Below are 23,489 nucleotides of genomic sequence, written 5' to 3'. Positions count from 1 at the left end.
GGTCCGCTTTGGGGGAAGGGTGCGATGGGTCCGTAGTGGAGGAAGGGTGCGATGGGTCCGTAGTGGGGGAAGGGTGCGATGGTTCTGCAGTGGGGGAAGGGTGCGATGGGTCCGTAGTGGGGGAAGGGTGCGATGGTTCTGCAGTGGGGGAAGGGTGCGATGAGTCCGCAGTGGGTTTTGTTTCCCAAGGATGTCATGTCAGAATCTGGGTGTGTAAGTAGAGTTGGGTAGGTTTATTTGGAGGGACGTGAGGTAAGTATGGAGTCAATGTAACATTTACTCAGATGTTAGCCCTGCTTTTTAATAATTTCATCAATTTAGTTTCATCACATCTGTCTGATTTCTCTGGTTGCTGCTCAGTGTCGAGGAATTGTAGCGGAATATTCAGTTTCCTGGACAATTCCTTCAGGGAATGTTACATGGGGTCCTCACATGTATTCCCCCATGGATGCTGGGATAATCACTGTGACCATCGGAAAATCTGTAACAACATGGCAATAAATTTTCCATTCAGTAAGCTGGCGGAGCTGTCCATCAGGTAGCACCCTGCTGTGTAAATGCTCACTTGGATTCCTGCCTTATCCTCATAACCCGAGATTCCACTATCCTTAAGAGCTCTATCCAGCTCTTTCTTGAAAATATCCAGAGATGGCCTCCACTGCCTCCTGGGGCAGAGCATTCCATATATCCACCACTCTCTGGGTGAAGAGGTTTCTCCTCAACTCTATTCTAAATGGCCTCCCCCTTATTTGTAAACTGTGTCCTCTGGTTCTGGACTCACCTTTCAGCAGAAACATGCTGCCTGCTCCTCGGATGCTGCCTGACTGGCTGTGCTTTTCCAGCACCATACTCTTCGACAATGAGTTTATGCACTTTTTAGGCACAAGTATCCCTTTTCACAATTCCAAAAGGTATCTTCCTTTCACCAAAGCTGTTCCAGGGTCAAGCCCAAAGGGATACCTCATCCCTCCAGCGGGGAGAAGTATAATCATTATTCCGGCTCTCACCTCTTACACTATCTCACTCTCCTTTATACCCTACCCGCTCCCCATCCACCATTTAACAAATTTGCTCGACCTTATTCCCATGGCTCTTCATAGTACGTTGTCAACATTTTTGGGCTACTACCCTTCTCCTACCATGCCAACATATTGAATATCCTAAATGTGCATAGTTCCAATAATAAGAAACTCAACACCATCAGGACAAAGCAGGCTGCTTGATTGGCAGCCCATCTAACACCATCAACGTTCACTGCTTCACCACCAACATACAGTAGCAGTAATGTATACCATCTCCAAGATACTGTGCAGCATCCAACAAGGTTCTTTAGACAATGGTCCAAAATCCACAACCTCCACCACTTTGAAAGCTAAGAGTAGCAGATACATGAGAACACCAGTAGCACCTCCAATATTTCCTCCCAAGGTACATACTGCCCTGATTTGGAAGTATAACGCCATTCCTTTACTGTCTTTGGGTCATAATTTTGGATCTATCTCCCTAACAGCACTGTGGGTATCCCAACAGCCCAAGGACTGCAGCAGTTCACAATAGCAGTTTCCCACAAACCTTCTCCAAGACAACTAAAGATGGACAATAAATGCTGACCTAGCCAGCAATATCCATATTCTAAGGATGAATTTTAAAAATCTACAAGTACCCATACACATAAGAGAAAAAAAAGACCTATTATTTAAATTTCTATCTTGCAGATGACATTCTATACATATAAATGGCCAGCTGCCTCCAGGAACTACAAGTGGTGAAAATGAGAGCGGCTGGCATTGTGGGCAGGACTTCCAATCCCTGGTAAATTCCGTAATGGAAGAGATGCTCTCTGTCCTGCCAAAAATCAGTGCTTGGGACTGCTTTAAGGATGATTTTTAACTATTTCCCACAAGCTGCAGAATGGTGAGAGATTGGGAAGTGTTGACGTCCAAAGGGATCTGGATGTCCCTGTTCATAAGTGATTGAAGGTTGATATGTGTGTTCACCATGCATTTAGGAAGGCACGTGATATGCTGACCATTATTGCAGGTGGATGAGTATACAGGACTAAAGAGGTCCTGCTGCTATTTTTAGAACCTTGGTGGAACTTGTTGGGAGCATTCTACACAGCTTTGGTCCCCTTACTCAGGATGGATATATTTGCTATCAAGGAAGTACAGCACAAGCTCACCAGACTATTTCCTGGATGGAGGAACTACACTTTGAGGAGACTGAACCTGTATTCTTCAGAGTTTCAAAAACTGAGAGGTGACCCAGTTGAAATTTAGGTCTTACAGTATAGATACATAAATGGTATTTCTACAGGCTGTGTGGTTTCCAAATAAGAGGCAAGTTATTTAGGACTGAGATAAGAAATTTCTTTACTCCATACATAGTTAAGGTTACTCCCAAGGACTGAGAAAGCTGTCTTTGACTACGTTCAAAACAGATTAATGGATTTTTGAATACTAATATCATCAAGAAATATGTATCATAGAAATAAAGATGTGAGTCGAATCACATACTTTTAGATGAAGTAACTGAGACTACGGATGAAAGGACTGAACAAGACAATAGTTAAGCCACTTTTGAAATATCGTGTTCAATTCTGGTCGTCTTGCTATAAAAAAGGGACATGGAAGATATAGAATGTAGTGAAATAGATGGTGACATCTTGAAAAATGTCCATATTACAGAGGAGGAATTGCTGGATGCCTTGAAACACATAAAAGTGGATAAATCTCCAGGACCTGATCAGGTGTACCCCAAAAATCTGTGGGAAGCTAGGGAAGTGATTGCTGGGCCCCTTGCTGAGATATTTGTCTCATCGATAGTCACAGGTGAGGTGCCGGAAGACTGGAGGTGGGCTGACGTAGTGCCACTGTTTAAGAAGGATAAGGACAGACTGGGGAACTATAGACCAGTGAGCCTGACGTCAGTGATGGGCAAGTTGTTGGAGGGAATCCTGAGGGACAGAATGTACATGTATTTGGAAAGGCAAGGACTGATTAGGGATAGTCAACATGGCTTTGTGCGTGGGAAATCATGTCTCACAAACTTGATTGAGTTTTTTGAAGAAGTAAAAAAGAGGATTGATGAGGGCAGAATGGTGGATGTGATCTATATGGACTTCAGTAAGGCATTCGACAAGGTTCCCCATGGGAGACTGATTAGCAAGCTTAGATCTCACGGAATACAGGGAGAACAAGCTGTTTGGAGTCAGAACTGGTTCAAAGATAGAAGACAGAGGATAGTGGTGGAGGGTTGTTTTCCATACTGGAGGCCTGTGACCAGTGGAGTGCCACAAGGATGGGTGCTGGGTCCTCTACTTTTCATCATTTCTATAAATGATTTGGTTGTGAGCATAAGAGGTATAAGTTAGTAAGTTTGCAGGTGACACCAAAATTGGAGGTGTAGTGGACAGCGAAGAAGGTTACCTCAGATTACAATGGGATCTTGATCAGATGGGCCAATGGGCTGAGAAGTGGCAGATGGAGTTTAATATAGATAAATGTGAAAATGTGAGGTGTTGCATTTTGGGAAAGCAAATCTTAGCGGGACTTATACACTTAATGGTAAGGTCCTAGTGAGTGTTGCTGAACAAAGAGATCTTGGAGTGCAGGTTCATAGCTCCTTGAAAGTGGAATCGCGGGTAGATAGGATAGTGAAGAAGGCATTTGGTATGCTTTCCTTTATTGGTCAGAGTATTGAGTACAGAGGTTGGGAGGTCATGTTGCGGCTGTACAGGACGTTGGTTAAGCCACTGTTGGAATATTGTGTGCAATTCTGGTCTCCTTCCTATCAGAAGGATGTTATGAAACTTGAAGGGGTTCAGAAAAGATTTATAAGGATGTTGCCAGAGTTGGAGCATTAGAGCTAAAGGGAGAGATTGACTAGGCTGGGGCTGTTTTCCCTGGGGCGTCTAAGGCTGAGGGATGACCTTATAGATGTATATGAAATCATGAGGGGCTTGTATAGGATAAATATACAAAGTCTTTTCTCTGGGGTGGGGTAAGTCCAGAACTAGAGGGCATAGATTTAGGGTGAGAAGGGAAGGATACAAAAGAGTTGAAACTTTATTGCTGGAACAGCACAGCAGGTCAGGCAGCATCCAGGGAACAGGAGATTCGACGTTTCGGGCACAGGCCCTTCTTCAGGCCTTTCCTGAAGAAGGGCCTGTGCCCGAAACGTCGAATCTCCTGTTCCCTGGATGCTGCCTGACCTGCTGTGCTGTTCCAGCAATAAAGTTTCAACTTTGATCTCCAGCATCTGCAGACCTCACTTTCTCCTCGAGGATACAAAAGAGACCTAAGGGGCAACATTTTCATGCAGAGGGTGGTACGTGTATGGAATGAGCATCCAGGGGAAGTTGTGGAGGCTGGTACGATTGCAACATTTAAAAGACATTTGGATGGGTATATGGATAGGAAGGGTTTGGAGGGATATGGGCCAGTTGCTGGCAGGTGGGGCTCGATTGAATTGGGATATCTGGTCAGCGTGGACAGTTTGGACCAAAGGGTCTGTTTCCATGCTGTACATCTTTATGACTCTATGACTCTAATTGCAGAAATCAGTGCTGAATTTTAACATTGATATTTTTATCATTTGCCACAAAACAAGATTTTGACTGTGAATGTGGCTGTGGCTAATTTGAAAATACAAGGAAGGATGGTCATTTCACTTGCTTTGTTGATTTAAGATGTCCCATCTCAAATGCAAGATTTCACGTGATTTTGACGGATTCCTGGTAGTTGACTTCTTGCACACGTGATTTCTCTAATGTCTCTTTATCCACCCTCTGCTGAATTTGACATCGTGGAGTGAACTCGGATGTGCTGTACTCAGGATTCTTACAACTCCCACCAACTGACAAGTGTTTATAACAATTAAAATACTTGTTATGTTGCCACAGGGAGGATGGGAAGTGTTTATCTGACTCCATAATATTCTTTCAGCGAAGCCCGATATTTAGTATTCAGGGGGATTTGCTTTCAGGCCTTCCAACAATAAAAAAAAGGCTTAATAATCTTTAAATGAGTGAGCTGGTGGCATGACAGCTCTCTTCTCTCTCAATTCAAATGAATGAGCCCCAGGGTTTCAATTTTAGACAGACCTCAGGCATCCCAATTCAGACGAAGGTTGTGGCTGCATTATATGAAGGGGGAAAGCTGTTTAACCATCTATTTTGTTTTGCTGTTCATCGCAATCAATGAGGTTGGGTAGAATCTTCTGCTGCTGGAGGTGGTGAACTTGAACATTTCATTAAATGGTTTGGTGGAATCCCCAGGCCCCACTGCCTTTTTGCTTCCACCAGAATTAAATTCTGGGCAGGAAAATCCAATGTCAGCCTGCCTGCTCCACTGCCAGTTGGGGCCTGAGAATGGCCAAGAAAGAACTGCTTTTACAGATCTCTACTCATCTCAGTGGTACAGCTGCAGGTAAACCCCTTGCCACCTGGGGTCTTAATTCAAGGAGCCAGCCTTGAATTGCTGGTAGACTTGCCAATGCCAGGTTGAGGTGTGACTGAGTGGGCCTGCCCTTGGGGACAGTGCAGGCCTCTCACCAGCTCACCAGCTGGTCTGGTGAGATCACCGCTGTCTCCACAAGGTTCCACCTGTTTTTACTGATTGGTCACTCAAGTCCAGAAACATGAAACCTAAGTCTACTGCACTCTGTGGTAAGCTGGTGAATGCTTACCCCTTACTAGCACATTTATGTCCATTACGATAAGAGAAAAGAACATAATTACATGGATCTTGAGTCAAATGATATGCATTGTCTATGTTCTCAGATTTGGATGACTTTCATGCGATGTTTTGACTATCCTGTGAAGAAAAATACCATTATGCTGATTATAGTTTGGACAACTTTGTCATTTGGGTAAGACTTCCTATTGTTGAAAATCATTAACTACAACTTAGCTGTGTAATAAATGTTTTGATCATTGTGTGATTTTAAATTACTTAAATCAAAAAGTAGATGTGTTCTGGTCCACTGTGTGATTACCATAATTTTTTTATTATTCATTCATGGGATGAAGGCATTGCTTACTAGGCCAGCATTTATTGCCCATCCCTAATAGCCCAGCGGGCAGTTAAGAGTCAGCCACATTGCTATGGGTCTGGAGTCACATATAGGCCAGACCTTGTAAGGGTGAAGTTTCCTTGTCTAAAGGACATTAGTGAATCAGATGGGGGTTTTTTTCCTGACAATTGACAATAGATTTATGGTCATCATTAGAGTATTAATTCTAGATTTTTATTGAATTCAAATTTCCCCATCTGCCATGGTGGTATTCAAACCCAGGTCCCCAGAACCCTGCCTGAGTGTCTGGATTAACAATCCAGTGATAATACCACCAGACCATTGCCTTCTTAATCCATATGTGAAGCACAATGGAGAGTTTAACGACAGTAGTTCAAAATAGGTTATGAACTTGCTCCATTCACATGAGTTCCCAAAGTAGGAAGGGAAAAAAAATACTTTCAAAGGGTATTTTTCTAGACCAGAAAAGTCAAGTGAATATTTATAATTATAATCCAAAAAAATGTTATTTGGTATCTTCTCTGTTGGCTGAGTGAGTAAATGCATCCCATTGTGTACTGTTGATCCATGCTGAAATATTCCTAGTTCACTCCCAATCGAGTTATTACAATCAGTGTTCCCACCAGAGATGCGTGGTCACGCAGCAATCAGTGGGTCAAACTGGTGACATATAACCAATGATCCCTTTAAAATACACATGCACCCTGAGCCACACCACAATCTTAAAGGAACCACACAGTGCAACAAAACAACCCTGTACAGCAAAGTGAAATTAGAGGGAACATTGGTTAGAATTCCCAATTGTCTTCTTGGTCCAGACAAGAGGAAATTACTTGGGATTTCTGCAGCTGAGCACTGGCTGGAACATGTACTGGAGCGTTCTGGCCTGTGTGGATCCCACATGGGGACAGACAATCTGGTGCCTCACGCAGAGAGCCTTTATCGCGCACACTATATTTCAGCCAACGTAGCCTCTTTAAGAAAATTGGATGAGAATTGCCAACAACTGTTTGGTCACATTGTGACAAAGTAGAGAGAGCACTTAGCATATATGTTTTAGACAAAAATAGAATTTAGATTTTTCTTTAAATTTCCAACAGTTGTTCTGGTACATTTTAAGCCCATCTTGTTCCTACCCATGGTTTGCAGTAGTCAGTTAATTAATCAATTATGAAACCATCCATTATTGTATCATCCCATTATGCTTTCTATTATTTGCTCTCAAGCATTACTAAACAGATTTAATTGTATAAACAGCAAAGCATTGTAGTAAATTGTTTCCTGTGCTTCAGTTAATGTGAAAGCACTATCCTTCTGCTCTTATTTATATATCTTCTGGCAGACGCACAACTTTTAGCCTATTCTGTTATTTTTAAGCTACTATGGTCTCTCTGTCTGGTTCCCTGATGTCATCAAACACCTTCAGGCTGACGAGTATGCATCCCGAGTGAAAAGGTTTTATGGCGAAAGAGTTGTGGATTTTGTGTTCAACTTTACTCTGGAAAACCAGATCCACACGAACGGAGAGTACATCAGGGACAGGTCAGGAATGACTAAATCCTTCACCTTCATGCATTCACAGTATAAAAATGCATTATGGAGAAATCATTGGGAATCCAAGGTCTCAGTGTCAATATTCAGACTTCGGGACTGGGAGCCACTAGATAGCTTCTACCATCTAATCCAGACATTTCCAAACTGAGGGGCTGTAGCATTTTTACTTAATACAGATTTAAGGCCCTTTATTAATTATATCTGGAACGTGACTGCTGAATTAAGCTAATGAAAATATTGTTCCTTAGAAAGACATCTTAAGGCCGATTCAGCTTGTTTGGCTATATACAAGGAAGAAAGGACTCCTTTACAAAAAAGGTCATGATGTAGAGATGCCGGTGTTGGACTGGAATGGATAAAATCACAAGTCACACGCCACCAGGTTATAGTCCAACAGGTTTATTTGAAATCATAGGCTTTCAGAGCGCTGCTCCTTCGTCAGGTGAAGTGTCTTCTGATTTCAAATAAACCTGTTGGTCTATCACTTGGTGTTGCATGATTTCTGACTTTGGCAAAAAAGAGATAGATAACCTTTTTTTTCAGAAAAGAGAGTATTCAACAAACGTGATGAATGCCAAACAGCATTTTCTTTTTTAATAGGTTTACTATTATGAAGTTTAAAGCAGTAACATTTGAAGATTCCCTCTTTAAGAACTGCTACTTTGAAGATGTGACATCATTAAGTACATATTTTAGGAACTGCACATTTAATGAAACTTTATTCTATAATACAGGTAGGTGGGCAAATTGTGACCTTGATGACGAACTTGTTATTTTTCTATGTCTAATTTCTTGGGTATTCATTCCATGCCCAAATTTGTTTATGAAACTCTTTTGTTGTCATTGGCTCCAAATTTCCTTGCTTACAAACTTGTTAGCTGCAGAAGATCATGTCCTCCAGACAATACAATGAAGAATGTATCTCATTTACAAATTGCAAGTAGACGTAAGCACAGTTTCAGTGAGATTACCTGTGCCCAGCCTTAGCCATAATCATACAAACAGGTATGTGAAATCTCAGTCTTTGGTGGGCCACCTGTAGTGGTGATGTTCACAGAGCCCTTTCAAAGACCAGTATGCCTCCATTCAGCTCACCACATCAACACCCATCTTTGCACCAGCCCATGGATACCTTTTGCCCTTATGGAAATTCACAGCAATGGTACGAACTCTCACAACTGCAGTTACAGTAAGAGATTGTGGAATTCCTGAAGAATTTCCAAACGGTTGTATTTCATGCTACTGAACTGAGATTGAGCCTGATTAGGTTCAGTTTTCTAATTCATCAGTAAACTCTGTCACATCTGAATTAAGAGTGGTCACAAATCCATGTTTATTTTGATAATGTTGGATAAAAGTATTTTGGAGTGGAAACAAAAGTGAATGTGTATGGTGGTATGAGGTGAAGGTGGGATTCTCTCTTCCAAGTTTGACATTTGTTTCTTAGTGCAGTGTTAATAAGGAAATCTTTTTGTGAGCTATTTTTAAAACAGAAATTAACTACTTGTCTTAGACATCTGTCTTTAAATAGCTGACAGAGGTCTGCCATATATTTACATTCATTACAGTTTTACAGGGCCAGCTTAAATTCTGAAGCCTCGAACTATCCCCTTACAATGAACAGAAAAAAGTCTAATAAAACATAAATTTGCAAATTGTCTGCTAAGGTTGGCGTGGAAACCTTTTTAAAATAATGAACTGTGTAGTTTTCCAATCATGCTTGCCTTATTTACACTCTTCAATTTATCTTGGTTGTGGTTTAAAGAGAGAATTTTAATGGAAAATAAGAAGGAGGAAATGCCAACCATTCAGCTATTTAATTAACCATTTTAGTTTTTAAATCAGTGCCAGCGATAAATAAATATGTTTCTTCATTTTCCTTTAGATCTCGATAAATCTAAATTCATTGATTGTCAGTTCATCAATACCACATTTCTTCACAATAAAGAAGGCTGCCAGATTAACTTTGATGAGGACTACAGTGCATACTGGATCTATTTTGTCAACTTCCTTGGTACACTAGCAGTATTGCCAGGCAACATTGTATCTGCACTCCTCATGGACAGGATTGGCCGCTTGACGATGTTAGGTACAATTTATCTTTTATTTTTAATATATTTAAATACCCTTCTGAACAGTTCATCCTATATTTTGTACCACTAGCATGGGAATAAGATTGAAGGTGATCACAATTTGATTTTAAACTTGTCTTTGTAAGGTTGTTTTGCTAAATATTTGGTGCATGAGCGTAGACTACCATCGCTAAGCTGACCTTGAGCTGTATAAATTAGGTAGATGCCAGGTTTAATGTTTGGATACACCCAGGATGTTGGTGAGGCCATTACAAATTATCAGTCTCGCTGGATATCTCGCGTGATTCTGCTACATTTAGTGCCATAGCCCACATCATTTAGATCCCGTTAAGCTTCCACACAGTAACTTTTTGTTCTCCATTGCCATTTTGTATCATTAATAGCTTTATGAGACAATCATCAACTTTCGACAGTTTTCATCTTACTCAAAGAAAGTTGTGATTCCAGCTATCGGAGTAGCTTAAGACATTGAAACATGAAGAAATATGAATTTGTCAAATACGTACATACAAAATGAGATTATAAATTGAATAATATAAAGAATCCCATTTCGCAATTCTGATATTCCTGGGTGATCGCTGGCTCCGTAGTGCATGATATAAACTCACATTTCAAAGTAGGAGAAATCTTTCATAATATCCAACAATTTCTTGATTAACCTTAGAATTCGGTTATTTTGAACATAGATGATTTGATGTTCCAGCTGGAAACTACTGTCTCAACTTTTAATTATTCATGGAACAACAGCATTTATATAGTTGGAATAGTAATCCACTTTTTATCTGAGATTTACTGTTTATACTTCTGTGATAGGAGTCAGCCATTAAGACCCCTTGAGTCTTCTGTGCCATTTAATTATCATGGTGGATCTGTATCTTAACTTTAGTCAAACTGGATTCTTATATTTTGTCTTGTTCGGAGATCCAAAAGATCCCAGTTAATAGATTCTATTTATGCTAAAATAAGATTTCCAGATATAATGAATATGAATGAACTAACTTACTGTCAGGACACATCTGAGCCATTTTCAAACTGGCCTTTGATTATCAACGCCATCACTTAGCTCATGATTATATCCTTCTTCAACATCTGCACTGTCTTTTCAATATTTTATCTTCCCATAACATCCCACACCTGCATTTTCTGCTCTTCTCATTCTAATCACTTCACTGCTAATTCTTGAACTAATTCACTTAGGCCATGCCCACTTCCAACTGCCTTCCTATTGTTTATGCCTCTAAATAAAACTGATAAACATCTTATCTTGTGTTGGAGGGTGAAAGTCAGTAGAGTGTCAGACAACAATAAATATTTCATTAGTCTCTGGAATGGGTAGTGGTTCTTCTGGAAGGTAACATGGCTCTCTGCTTTGGGGATGTAGAGTTGGATTTTTCTGTGTTGAAGCGGTGACAATGTGTTCATCTTGCTCTTCGGACTCTGTGCTAACCACACAGCCACTTGTTGGGCCAGGGGCAATGAAAGGTGCAGGACATTCTCCTGTCAGGATTCCATGCTGCCTAGTCAGAGCACCCTGCTGAGAGTCCAGAAAATCCTAATAGAGTCCTCTAGAGGTGGTGGAGGATGTTCATGAAGCAGAAAAGGCTCCAAGGTGAAGGAAGCTAATGGTCTGTAAACCTCGGCAACAACCGAGGCAAAGGCTGTGTTTTGGGGGCTGCATTGAAAGGCAAGGAGGCCTCTTTTGTATCCTTTCACTCCATCACTCGAGATTAGAGCCATCCCACTAGTATTCCAGGACTAATACCACCTCTCCCCAATCAGATGGGAGAAATATTCGCTGAGAACCCATATCCAGCCCACTGTTCAGATCCCCCCATTCTCAAACCCCATTCATCCACCTTCACACGTATGTTCTCTCTATGGAACAGTTGAAGACAAGGTAGACAGCTTAAAATTAGCTGTCCATTTTAGAACTGTGCCCACTGACCAGCTCACATTGGATGATTGCAACCAGATTGCAGTAGGTGACGTTTCTTGCAGTTGCCTTAACTGGGAGATGCTGGGTGAGTGTTCAGTGCAAACTGTCCGGTGGATTCCTCCTATTAATTGGATTTTTGAAGGTTAGACATAGATGGAGGGATCTTTCCCTGGGAATAAGAACATCAGGACAAAGTGATCTGCATTGTTCATGCATATTTTGACTGAACAACAAGAAAGAATCACATTGCTATCTTACCACCTGGTTTGCCAGGAGAAGTAAATACATGATTCAGAAGGCTGGTGAGTTACAGGAGAAATAAAATTATGCAGTGACCTTGCTCATTTGTTAAGCTTTATGATGCTGAGGGTTTTCTCTTGCCTATTGGAATTAAACAGACCCACGCACTCAAGGGAAATCCCTGGATTGTGACTGATCAAATGGAGAAGATTCCTTCGAACTGACACCAAACACATTGAGGGGCTTCATTAGAAATGTGCAGAAATGAAGTTGAGTTGTTAAAGGCAACGCACACTTGTCTTTTCAACCACCACATACCGTTCCCACCTAATTCACATGGTCAACAGATCACATTTTAGACTGATCAGCCATTTCAGAACCAGCCAAAACGGAGCAGAAGCAAGTCTTGTTTCTGATTTCCTAAGATGACGATTTGTGGAAGTTTGCAATGCACAAATTGGCAGCTGCATTTCCAACATCATAGAAATGAACACAATTCAGTCAGTACATTCTTAACTGTAAAGTGCTTTCAGAAGTCTTGAGATTATGTGAAACTACGTAAATGCATGACCTTTGTTTTAGTGACTTGGGCAGAATGCCCTGTGATTATTTTTATTCCTGTAAGACCACTTTTACCCAAAACATTAAGTTGTCATCCTTACAGATACTGATGACATTGTGAATTTCCAGCAGTTTCTATGGTTATTTGACATTGACTACCTGTTGGTCTTTGACCCCCTGTAGGTGGATCCATGGTTCTGTCTGGGATCAGCTGTTTTTTCCTGTGGTTTGGGACCAGTGAAGCCATGATGATTGGAATGCTCTGCCTATACAACGGTCTGACCATTTCGGCCTGGAACTCCCTTGACGTGATCACTGTAGAGCTTTTGCCAACTGACCGGAGGTTAAGTATACAGTGTGCCACTTATATTCTTTAAATCCATATATCATTCCCAGTGTTGAGGCAATCATGTGGATTTGTAAACGATCAGAGCCTGCTGACAAGCACCTGAGCTTTAGATATCTAAATAAAAGAAATACTGTCAAAGCTTTTCATTTTTACATGTATAAGGACAGACACAAGAATGCCAAATTTCAAAGGGAATAATAATTTATATTGGCAACTCTGATGGGTCAAGACTTAACATGGAGAATGCACCAGGGAATGCACCATTGTTTTCCTTGTTCTGTTTAGTTAAGAAGAGGTGCAATGGTTGGACTTGTTTGTTCTGTGTGCAGAGGACAGGTCCCTGTGTATGAATTCATGCAGCTATTAGCAATCTGCCCCCGGGAAGCCTCTAGAGGGGGAGAGAATAAACAAACAGGCAGCTATCACCTTTGAAGAGGGACACAGTTTGGGTGCCCATTAAAGAGAGAGTCTCCATTGAGACTGTTGCTTACATTGCGTTGTGTACATTCCCTACCACTAATAAAATAACAATGACAGGGAGAGGAAGTCTTAAGTGGCCTCAGTTTGCCCAAAGGTGAACAGATGAGCTGACACCTACCCCATCAGTGAAGTCCCAGTGGAAAGGGGTAAGCAACAGACCTGGCACCTCTGCCATGCTAGCTGATTTTATACCCCTGCAAACAGCCAAGCCAGTTTCTGGGTGGGAACGTATAACATTCCGGTCAATGTATCTTTGTTGTAGGGATTGGATAAAGCTGGATGCTCGAAAAGAAATGTACTAAATTCCACCAGTACCAAGTTTTGTAAGAAAATATATCACTTCCAGATTGGCAAATGACACATTATCAAAGCTCGCGAGCCAGATTTTCCACCAATTACTGACATTTTTATGAGTCACTCAGTTGTTGGTTCACACCAGGAACTTAACCTGAGGTGAAGCCCTCAGTTGCGCACTCATGCAGATGAGAAATATCCAATGGCACTATTCCAAAGTAAGGAGGGGTAGTTCTCCAGTGTGTCTTGGCCAGTTTTAACCCTCCATTAACAACTGATAAGTATGTCATCTAGTGGCTATCTAATTGTTGGTTGTGAGAGCATGTAAATTGGCTACTTTTTCATTTTATACATTTACAACAGTGACAATAATTCATAAAATACCTTGTTGTTTGGAAAGACTTTTAGGACATGCAAAGGTTTGGAAAGGTATTAGAAATGCAAGTCTTTCTGGCATTTCATTTCTACATCACCCATTTGAGCTACACTTGTAGTTTAAGGGAAGAAAAAATACCTGTTTCATTTGTCAAATAGGAACTGGTATAACACACATATAACAAATATATAAAAGACAACGTCACCTAGTCTTATTTAGGTAAGGGTAAGAATTCCCACCCGGGAGAAAATCCTGTCTCTCGGATAACCAGTCAAACAGCCCGCACCCAACAGCGCCATCAGGACAAGTGGTCATTGCTGGGACTACAGCCTCTCCTCAACTCCAGTGGACCTGAATGAGAGATTGAAATGGGCTTTTCCAATAGACAGAGTCTGACAAGCCTCAGCATGAATCTCCAAAGGGTGGGTCATATGATACCTGACTGTATGGAATCCACTTGCTAGCAAACTCTGAGCGAGCGGAATGGAATGTAAAATTCCCTCAATGATGTGGGCGTTGATGAAGGAGCCTGATGAAGAAGCAGCGCTCTGAAAGCTAGTGTGCTTCCAAATAAACCTGGTGTTGTGTGATTTTTAACTTTGTACACTCCAGTCCAACATCGGCATCTCCAAATCATGGCAACAATAATGGTTCTCTGAGAAAGCAGGATGGGCAAGAATTATTGACCTGCCCGTGTATCCCAAAAATATGGGAAAGGCTTCTGCAAGTTGTTTGGGCTGTTTAAGGCTGGGAAATCTTTTATTTTGCACCAATCAGGAATTCTGTGCCTGAACTGGTGATGGAAACAGATTCAGTCGTAACTTTCCAAAGGAAATGAGATAAAATGGGAGAAGTAAAGGTTTGAAGGGGAGTATGGAAAGAGAAGAGGGTTGGAACTCATTGATTTGCTCTTTTTAAGGGCTGGTGCCAATATGATGGGCCAAATGGTCTCCCTCTATGTTGGATGATGTGATTAGCGTAACTGTAACCCTGGATGGATGAGAAATGATTGGGCAAAAGTAGTTAAATAGGCAATTATGTGAAACCTTACCCTAACCTGCTGTAAATACATTAGTTTTCCTTTTAACTGTGGTGGCCTTTGGGGTCTTGTGCTGGGTCTATGATTATAATATGTAGGAGAGGCTTATTCTTGGTATTTTGTCAGCCTTCTGAATATAATACTGGTCTGCTGGACTTTCTAGGACTTTGAAAACTGTCAGCCATGGTGAAGTGGGCTGCAGACAAAACCTGTAAGCATCCACTTTTGAGAGCATTGTTTGCATGGAAGGTTACTTGCCCAACCCCTTAAGCAAATCTTTGACCTCGATTGGTCTACCCTCCCCCAAACCAGTGATCCTTCCCAAGCGAACCTCCCTTCTAATTACCAATCCAATCCTCCTTCAATAATCCTCGATCTTTCTTGGTTGCTGGGGACCACTTAAAACTGTCCTAAGAAGTACTATTTCTCCACAGGTTTTCTTACTTGTCTTTTGTCTAGCTTTCTGCAGGGCAAGAAATGGATTTGAAGAATCATAGTGAAGTCTTTCCATGACCTTCACGTTCCTAGGATTTTGAGGATTCCTGACTATTTACAAATGCACAACCGCTGGCTCCCCTGCCTTTGCATGAACATTGGGACTTATGATTCTATATTTCATGCCTGTACAGTTGTCAAATATTGCTTTAGTTTGAGACTGCAAAGGTATAGTGTTATAAATATAGTGTGAAGCAGGTCTTAGATCCATGTTGTTTATATGGACTTTATTCCACACGGTAGACTAATTAGTAAGGTTAGATCCACGTGGAATTCAGGGTGAGCTTGCCAATTGGATACAAAATTGACTTGATGGTAGGAGACAGAGGGAGGTGATAGAGGGTTATTTTTTGGAATGGAGGCCTGTGACCAGCGGTGTTCCACAGGAATTGGTACTGGGTCCTCTTTTAGTTGTCATTCATACAAACAATTTGGATGAGAATATAAGAAGCATGGTTACTAAATTTGTAGGTGATATAGTGGTGCTATAGTGGGCACTGAAGAAACTTACCTGAGATTTTGATCTACTGGGTCAATGGGCTGGGGAGTGAAGCTTGGAATTTAATTTGGATAAATGTGAGGTATTGCATTTTGGTTAAAATCAACAATGGCAGGAATTAGTTAGCAGAAGAACAATGGCAGAAACTGTATACAGTTAATGGTAGGACTCTGGGTAGCGTTGTAGGACAGAGAGACCTAAGGGTTCAGGTACATAACTTTTTGAAATTTCATCACAGGTAGACAGGGTGGTTAAGAAGGCATTTATCAAGCTTGACTTCATTGCTCAGACCTTTGAATATACGAGTTGGGATGTCATGTTAACAGGTCATTGATGAGGCCTCTTCGGGAGTATTGTGTGCAGTTCTGGTTGCCCTGCTGGAAGAGGGATATTATTAAATTGGAGAGGGTTCAGTATAGATTTAGCAGGATGTTGCCAGGAATGGAGGGTTTGAGTTATAAAAACAGGCTGGATAGGCTGGGATATTTTCACTGGAGAATAGGAGGTTGAGGGCTGACCTTATAGAGGTTATAAGATCATGAGGTGAATTGCAAGAGTCTTTTTGCTAGGGTGGAGGAGTTCAAAACTAGGGGGCATATTTTTAAGTTGAGAGGAGTAAGTTTTGCAAAGAACATGAGGTGCAACCTTTTCACACAGAGGGTAGTTCACGTGTGGAATGAACAGCCAGAGGAAGTGGTGGATGGAGATATAATTGCAAGACATTTGGCTAAGTAAAATAATATGAAAGGTTTGGAGGGATATAAGCCAAAACAGCCAAATGGGACTAGTTTAGTTTGGCAACATGTCGGCGTGAACTAGTTGGACCGAACAGTCTATTTCCATGCTATATGACTCTATGAGAGGTGACAAAGAAGCAAATAAGCGAAGGTAGTGGTGGAAGCTCAGTCAGCTTATAATCAGTTTTACATTTCTGACAGCACCTCTGTAGCAATATGTAATCATCTTTGTGTTTATTATTATTAATAATAAGCTGGATACGAAGTGTGCTTTAGTCGTCTGCAAGCAGCTTCCATAATTAACTTTTGTCCACATCCTATTAGTTGCACTCGTGCGAAAAACCAATCAGCTATACTACAGCAGGATTTTAAAATGAGTACAGATACACAACAATAATTTTTATGATGCTGTTAAGAAAACAAACATCAAATAATTACATGATTGCCCAGCTACATAGTTGAATTATTTTTGGATAGCATTTCAGCTGCTTTTGCAGATGCCTTAGAGCAGTTTCCTCACTTCAGGCACTTTCCATGTATTGAGTTGCCTTTGTGACATTTTTATTTATCACTCATGGGACTTGGTGTTGCTGGCTGGCAAGCATTCATTGCTCGTTCCTCGTTGTCCTTGAGAAGGTGATGTTGAGCTACCTTCTTGAACCGCTGCTGTCCTCATGCTATAGGTTAACATACAATGCCGTTAGGATGGAATTCCAGGATGTTGACCCAGTGAAGGAATGGTGATATATTTCCAAGTCAAGATGGTGAGTGGTTTGGAGGGGAAAATGCAGGTGGTATATCTGCTGCTCATGTCCTTCCAGATAGAAGTGGTTGTGGTTTGGAAAGTACTGGCTAAGGATCTTTGGTGAATTTCTGCAGTACACCTTGTAGATAGTACACACTGCTGCTGCTGAGCATTGGTGATGGAGTGAGTGGATGCTTCTGAGTGTTGTTGGAGCTTCACTCATCCAAGCAAGTGGGAGTATGCTGTCACACTCCTGACTTGTGCCTTGTAGATGGTAGACAGCTATGCAGCGACAGGAGCTAAGTTACTCACCACAGTAGTACTCCAAGCCTCTGATGTGATCTTGTAACCACTGTGTTCATGTGGTGAGTCCAGTTGATTTTCTGGTCAATGGTAACCTCCAGGATATTGATTCCAGTAGTGGTAGCACCATTGAATGTCAAGTGGCGGTGGTTAGCTTGTCTCTTATTGGTGATGGTGATTACCTAGCATTAGTGTGGCATAAATGTTTCTTGCCACTTGTCAGCCGAAGCCTGAATATTGTCTATATCTTGTTGCATTTGAACATGGATCACTTATACTGATCCATTAGTTGTGGAATCATTTAGCTCTGTCTATCACTTGCTGCCTATGCTGTTTGGCATGCAAGTAGGCCTCTTTGGTAACTTCACCAGGTTGACACCTTATTTTCGGGTATGTGTGATGCTGCTCCTGGCCTTCCCTCTTGCACTCTCAGAGGTTGAACCCCTGACTTGATGGTGATGGTGGAGTGAGGGATGTGCTGGGCCATGAGGTTACAGGTTGCTTTGGAGTACAATTCTGTTGCTGCTGATGGCCCACAACACCTGATCAAGGCCCAGTCTTGAATTTCTAGATCTGTTCAAAGTCTGTCCCATTTAGCACAGTGATAGTGCCACACAATATGGTGGAGGATATTCTCAATGTGAAGGCAGGAGTTTGTCTCTACAAGGACTGTGTGGTGGTCACTCTTACTAATACTGTCATGAACAATTATATCTGCAGCTGGCAGATTGGTAAGGATGAGGTCAAGTATGGTTTTCCCTTTTGTTGGTTCCCTCACCACCTGCCACAGACCCAGTCTAGCAGCTATGTCCTTTAGCACCCGACCAGCTCAATCAGCAGTGCTGCTGCTGAGCCACTCCTGGTACCATCATTGAAATACCACCCGTCCAAAGCACATTTTGTGCCCTTGTCACCCGCAGTGTTCAGCATGCAGGAGCACCGAATCCTGCAGAAGGATATTACGTGGTAGTCAGCAGGAGGCTTCCTTGCCCATGTTTAACCTGAAGCCATGATCACTTTTGTGGTCGAGAGGCAACATTAAAGACTCCCTCCCAACTATTTACCACTTGAGCACCACTTCAGGTGTGATTATGGTGTCTTGGGCATTGTCCATCAGGTAGGATTCCAAGAATGTGATTGTGCCAGGTTCAGTAACCACCAGATGAGGACGTTCCAGGATCGACAGGGCTGTTTTTGCCATTGACTTTCCTTGTGCCTAGGTCGATGCCAGCTGCCAGCTTTAATTTATTTGTTGAGACTTCACAGTGATTGATACAATGGAACGGCCTGCTAGGCCATTTCACAGGGCAATTTCGTGTCAACCACATTGCTGTGGATCTGTAAACCAAGTGAAGATGGCAGATTTCCTTCCCCAAAGGATGTTAATGAATGAGATGGGTTTTTCCAACAACAGGCAATGCTTTCTTTTTCATCAGTGGATTCTTAATTCCAGTTTTTTTTATTGAGTTCAAATTCAAACTTGGGTCCCCAAACTTGGGTTTCTGGATTAATAGTATAGCGATAATACCACTAGGCCATCACCTCCTGTAATGCTGCTATAATTTCATAAACATTTAAAGGGAACACTACACAGGGTTAAGGTCATATAGATATGGTGCAGTGACCCTTCTTTACAAGGATCCTCAGTGCAAGTTTCTTTGGACTTAATCCTGTTCCTCAATTTAGCTTTAAACTAGCAGTTTCAGTTGAAAAAGCTGCCACAAGACTTGACTGAAAGTTGTTGAATATCACACTGTTGAATATCACATTCAATGATGGTCATCCCGCAGACATCCTGACTTTTCTCTTGCAGCAGCTGGACCAAGAAAATCATGTTATTTCAAAATTTGTTGGTTCTGGGAGGATGCATTCAGCCAGAATCTGCAGTCTGAGAAGGGCAATGTTGGCAAATACGTTTCCTATGATCCTCAGCCGGCAATGCTTCAGTGATTGTCACAATCATTTCAGGCACCCTTGTTCTTAGACATGGTCACAATCATTGCATTGTACACATCCTGGAGCCCATGGGATAGCTGGACACTTTAACTTTCCTAACCTTACCACTGTTGGTTTGACACTGAGCTCTGCTATACCAGGCAGGATCTCTATGATATTGAGAGCCTCCTCAGTGATTGCGTTCTCCATAGACTTCAACTCAAGCTCTCATTGCATCCATCTCTTCAACTGTTTATTGCAGCTAACGATGACTTCCCCTGCTTTTTCTTTAAATAGCACTGTTTTCTTTGTTGATGACCCTGTTGCCATTTCAACCTTTTCACATTCCTGCGTAGAAAGGTATTTGGAGATTTTAGCATTGTTGTAACCAGTAGTCACTGATGCATCACCCAGCAATCTGTAGGGTTTTATTTGCAGCAGTTCACAGTACAGTCAGAGTCTCCTCGCTTGGATCTCTCCTAATTAATGAGACTGGACCACCTAGCTTCAGTGACAGATTCCATCAAGGGGAAGCTAACCTCGAAGCAGTCAGCATGTTTCTGCTCTCACTTTCCACATTGAGAGTCCAGAATTATTGACGGTGTCTCGGATTATGTTCCATTTCACAGGTTCACAGAATTGTTACAGTGCAGAATCAGCCCATCCTATCTGCACCAATACACTGAGCAGTTTCACTTTGTGACACTTTTCTTGTGTCACCTTTTAATTGTAGCCCTGCACATTTTTTAAATGTAAATAATCATCCAATCCCATCTTGAATGGCTCAATTGAACCTGTCATCATCTTCCAGGCAGTGCATGTCAGAGCCTGACTACACCTCGTGTGGAAAGGTTTTTCTCATCTCCCAATTGCTTATTTTGCAAAATATTTTAAAATTGCACCCTTTGTTTCTTTATCCATTTATGAGCGGTAATATTTTCTCCTTTTCCACTGTGTTTAGACCCTTCATGATTTTGTAATGCCCAAAACTCCTCTTAACCTTCTCCTCTCCAAGGAAAATAGTCTCAACTCCTTCAATCTTGCCTCATAACTGAAATGTTCCATCCCTGGAACCCTTCTCTGAAACCTCTTCTGCACTTTTTCCAATGCATTCACCTCCTTGCTATAGTGTGGAATCTAGAACTGTACACAATATTCATGCACAAGTCTAACAAGTGTTTTGTGTAAGTTCCATATCCTCCATGCTTTTTGTACTCCATGCCCCTATTTATGAAGACTATGTTATTGTCTGCTTTATTAAATCCTCTTTGGCCTGCTACCTTTAATGACTTTTGTACATTGTACAAATATCTGCACCCAGGTCTCACTGCTCCTGCACATCCTTTAAAATAGTTAGCACTGCTGCCTCATAGCGCCACAACCCAGGTTCAATTCCAACATCGGGTGACTAACTGTGTGGAGTTTGTACATTCACCCTGTGTCTATGTGTGTTTCTTCCAGGTACTCTGGTTTCCTCCCACAGTCCGAAGATGTGTAAATTAGGTGGATTGGTCATGGTAAATTTCCCCATAGTGTCCAGGAATGTGCAGATTAGGTACATTAGTCATGGTAAATGAGAGGTTATGAGAAAAAGACTGAGTCTGCGTGGGATACTCTTAATAGGGTCAGTCCAGACCTGATGTGCTGAATAACCCTATCTGCACCATTGGGATTCTTTGACTCTACATCAATAGCATTACCCTCATCGATCCTGTCTTTAACTGTTGAAAAAGTTGCTCAGCTTGCACCCTCAGCAAGTCCATGCTGACTCTTCTGATTCAGCCCACATTTTTCCATGTGGCTATTAATTTGATCTAGAGTAGTTGTTTCTAGAAATTTAAAACTGACTGGTCTGTAATTACCGGGATGATTTTTGCAACCTTTTTTGAAAGGCATAATGTTGGCAATTCTGCAGACCTCTGGCACCACTCCCCAGTCCAGGGAAGATTGAAAGGTTTGTTTCTAGTACTTCTGCAATTTCTACTCTCACTTCCTTCAATATCTTTAGATGCACCTCATTAGATCCTGGTGACTTATCAATACTAAATACTGACAGTTATCCAGTACTGGGAGAAAGTGAGGACTGCAGAAGCTGGAGATCAGAGTCAAAAAGTGTGGTGCTGGAAAAGCACAGCCGGTCAGGCAGCATCCTAGGAGCAGGAGAGCTGATGTTTTGAGCAAGAGAGTGATGAAGAGCTCATGCTTGAAACATCGACTCTCCTGCTCCTCTGGATGCTATCTGACTGGCTGTCCTTTTCCAGCACCACACATTTCAGCAATTATCCAGCACCTCCTCCTTACCCATTTTAAACACTTCTAGTGACTGAGTATCCTCCTCTTCAATCATGGACTGGACAGCATCTGCTTCATAGGTAAAGACATGTGCAAAGTATTCATTTAACATCTAAGTCATGCCTCTTGCCTCTAAGTGTAAATCCCCCTTCTCATCCCTAATTAATCTTACTCCTCTTTTTAACTATCCTTTTAATATTGATGTGTTCAGAGAAGACTTAGCTTCTGTTCTCTGAAGGAGAATGTCAGACAGTGCATCTGAGTTGCAGAACTGTTAGATGGCACGATGACTGCCACTGATCTGAAAACTGCTTTGAATGAAAAAAATCTTCAGAAGTTGTATCGTAACCATGTGCTACCTTTACTATAGATCTGTATCACAGTCTGCACTGTGCTGGCTGTGTGTGCTGATAATAATGTTCAGAGATTCACGTTGAGTGATGTTCAAATCCAGGTAGAAGATGGAAATATAAGACCATGGCAATTTGACCCCTTGAACCAGCTCCACCATTCACTATGATCATGACTGATCGTCCAACTCAGTTCCCACTTTCTCCAAACTCCCTTGCCACCCTCTAAGAACGATCTCTCACCATTCTCAAAAATATTCAGCGCTGTGCTCTCAAGTATTTTCTGTGGCAGAGAATTTCACAGACTCACCACTCTCGGGTGAAGAAATTTCTGCTCTGCTTACTCCTAAATTATCTTTTGACTGTGACCCCTGGTTCTGGTCTCCCCAGTCATTAGGAACATCCCTCCTGTGTTTACCTGTCTAGTCCACTTAGAGTTTTATAGGTTTAAATAAGATTTTTTTCCTCATATACAATTCCCCAGCCTTGAAGCAAGGCTTATACCAAAAGGAGGCATTGGTTACGCAAAGCCGCATGTAGCAAAACTCAGATAATTTCTGCACATTCTTATTTACCTTTTCCAGGCCATGATATTCAAGGCAGAAGGACCATGCCTCATGGTCTGCACCCACTCTTCAATCGAAATCCCCCAGTCGGTAAAGATGTTCTGAGATATGGAGTCTTACAATAACTGTGTTAAACTCAGCAATGATACTCATGTAATTAATCAGCTATTTGAGTTGAGAGCTGGATGGAGAGAACACATTTTGAATCATTTGTGAAAGGTTTCTGTTGTCACAAGTAGTGAATTCCTTGTCACAAAGTCTGCACCTTGCTCAGATTTTGCCTCTGAATTCCTTCACTGCCAAATAATTTTGTAACATTTTTATTTCAGTCATCTCTCTTTAAGACGGGTAGATTGAAGGAGAGCTATGTTAATATTCAGCCTGTCAGATTTTCCGTCAGTCAGAACTTCCTTACACATGTAGTTGACCATACCAAAAGTTCTGGATTAGTGGTGCTGGAAGAGCACAGCAATTCAGGCAGCATCCGAAAAGCTTCGAAATCGACATTTCGGGCAAAAGCCCTTCATCAGGAATAAAGGCAGAGAGCCTGAAGCATGGAGAGATAAGCTAGAGGAGGGTGGGGGTGGGGATAGAGTAGCATAGAGTACA

At 41.7% G+C, this 23,489-nt stretch overlaps 1 protein-coding gene across 5 annotated transcripts in view; it reads left to right on the top strand.

Moving 5' to 3' along the window:
• Positions 1-23,489, top strand: part of sv2ca (synaptic vesicle glycoprotein 2Ca) — a 202,613-nt gene that overhangs the window by 171,307 nt on the left and 7,817 nt on the right. For all 5 annotated transcript variants that reach the window (XM_043707301.1, XM_043707291.1, XM_043707310.1 and 2 more), the window contains 5 exons: positions 5,783-5,871; positions 7,414-7,578; positions 8,191-8,324; positions 9,476-9,679; positions 12,604-12,763. In XM_043707301.1, the coding sequence (XP_043563236.1) occupies positions 5,783-5,871; positions 7,414-7,578; positions 8,191-8,324; positions 9,476-9,679; positions 12,604-12,763 (752 nt within the window). The remainder of the gene's footprint in view (positions 1-5,782; positions 5,872-7,413; positions 7,579-8,190; positions 8,325-9,475; positions 9,680-12,603; positions 12,764-23,489) is intronic.

Source organism: Chiloscyllium plagiosum, chromosome 2 (genome assembly GCF_004010195.1).
Source record: "Chiloscyllium plagiosum isolate BGI_BamShark_2017 chromosome 2, ASM401019v2, whole genome shotgun sequence".
NCBI lineage: Eukaryota > Metazoa > Chordata > Chondrichthyes > Orectolobiformes > Hemiscylliidae > Chiloscyllium > Chiloscyllium plagiosum.
Note: the sequence above shows the minus strand (reverse complement) of the source record. Positions and strands in the feature narration are given on the sequence as shown.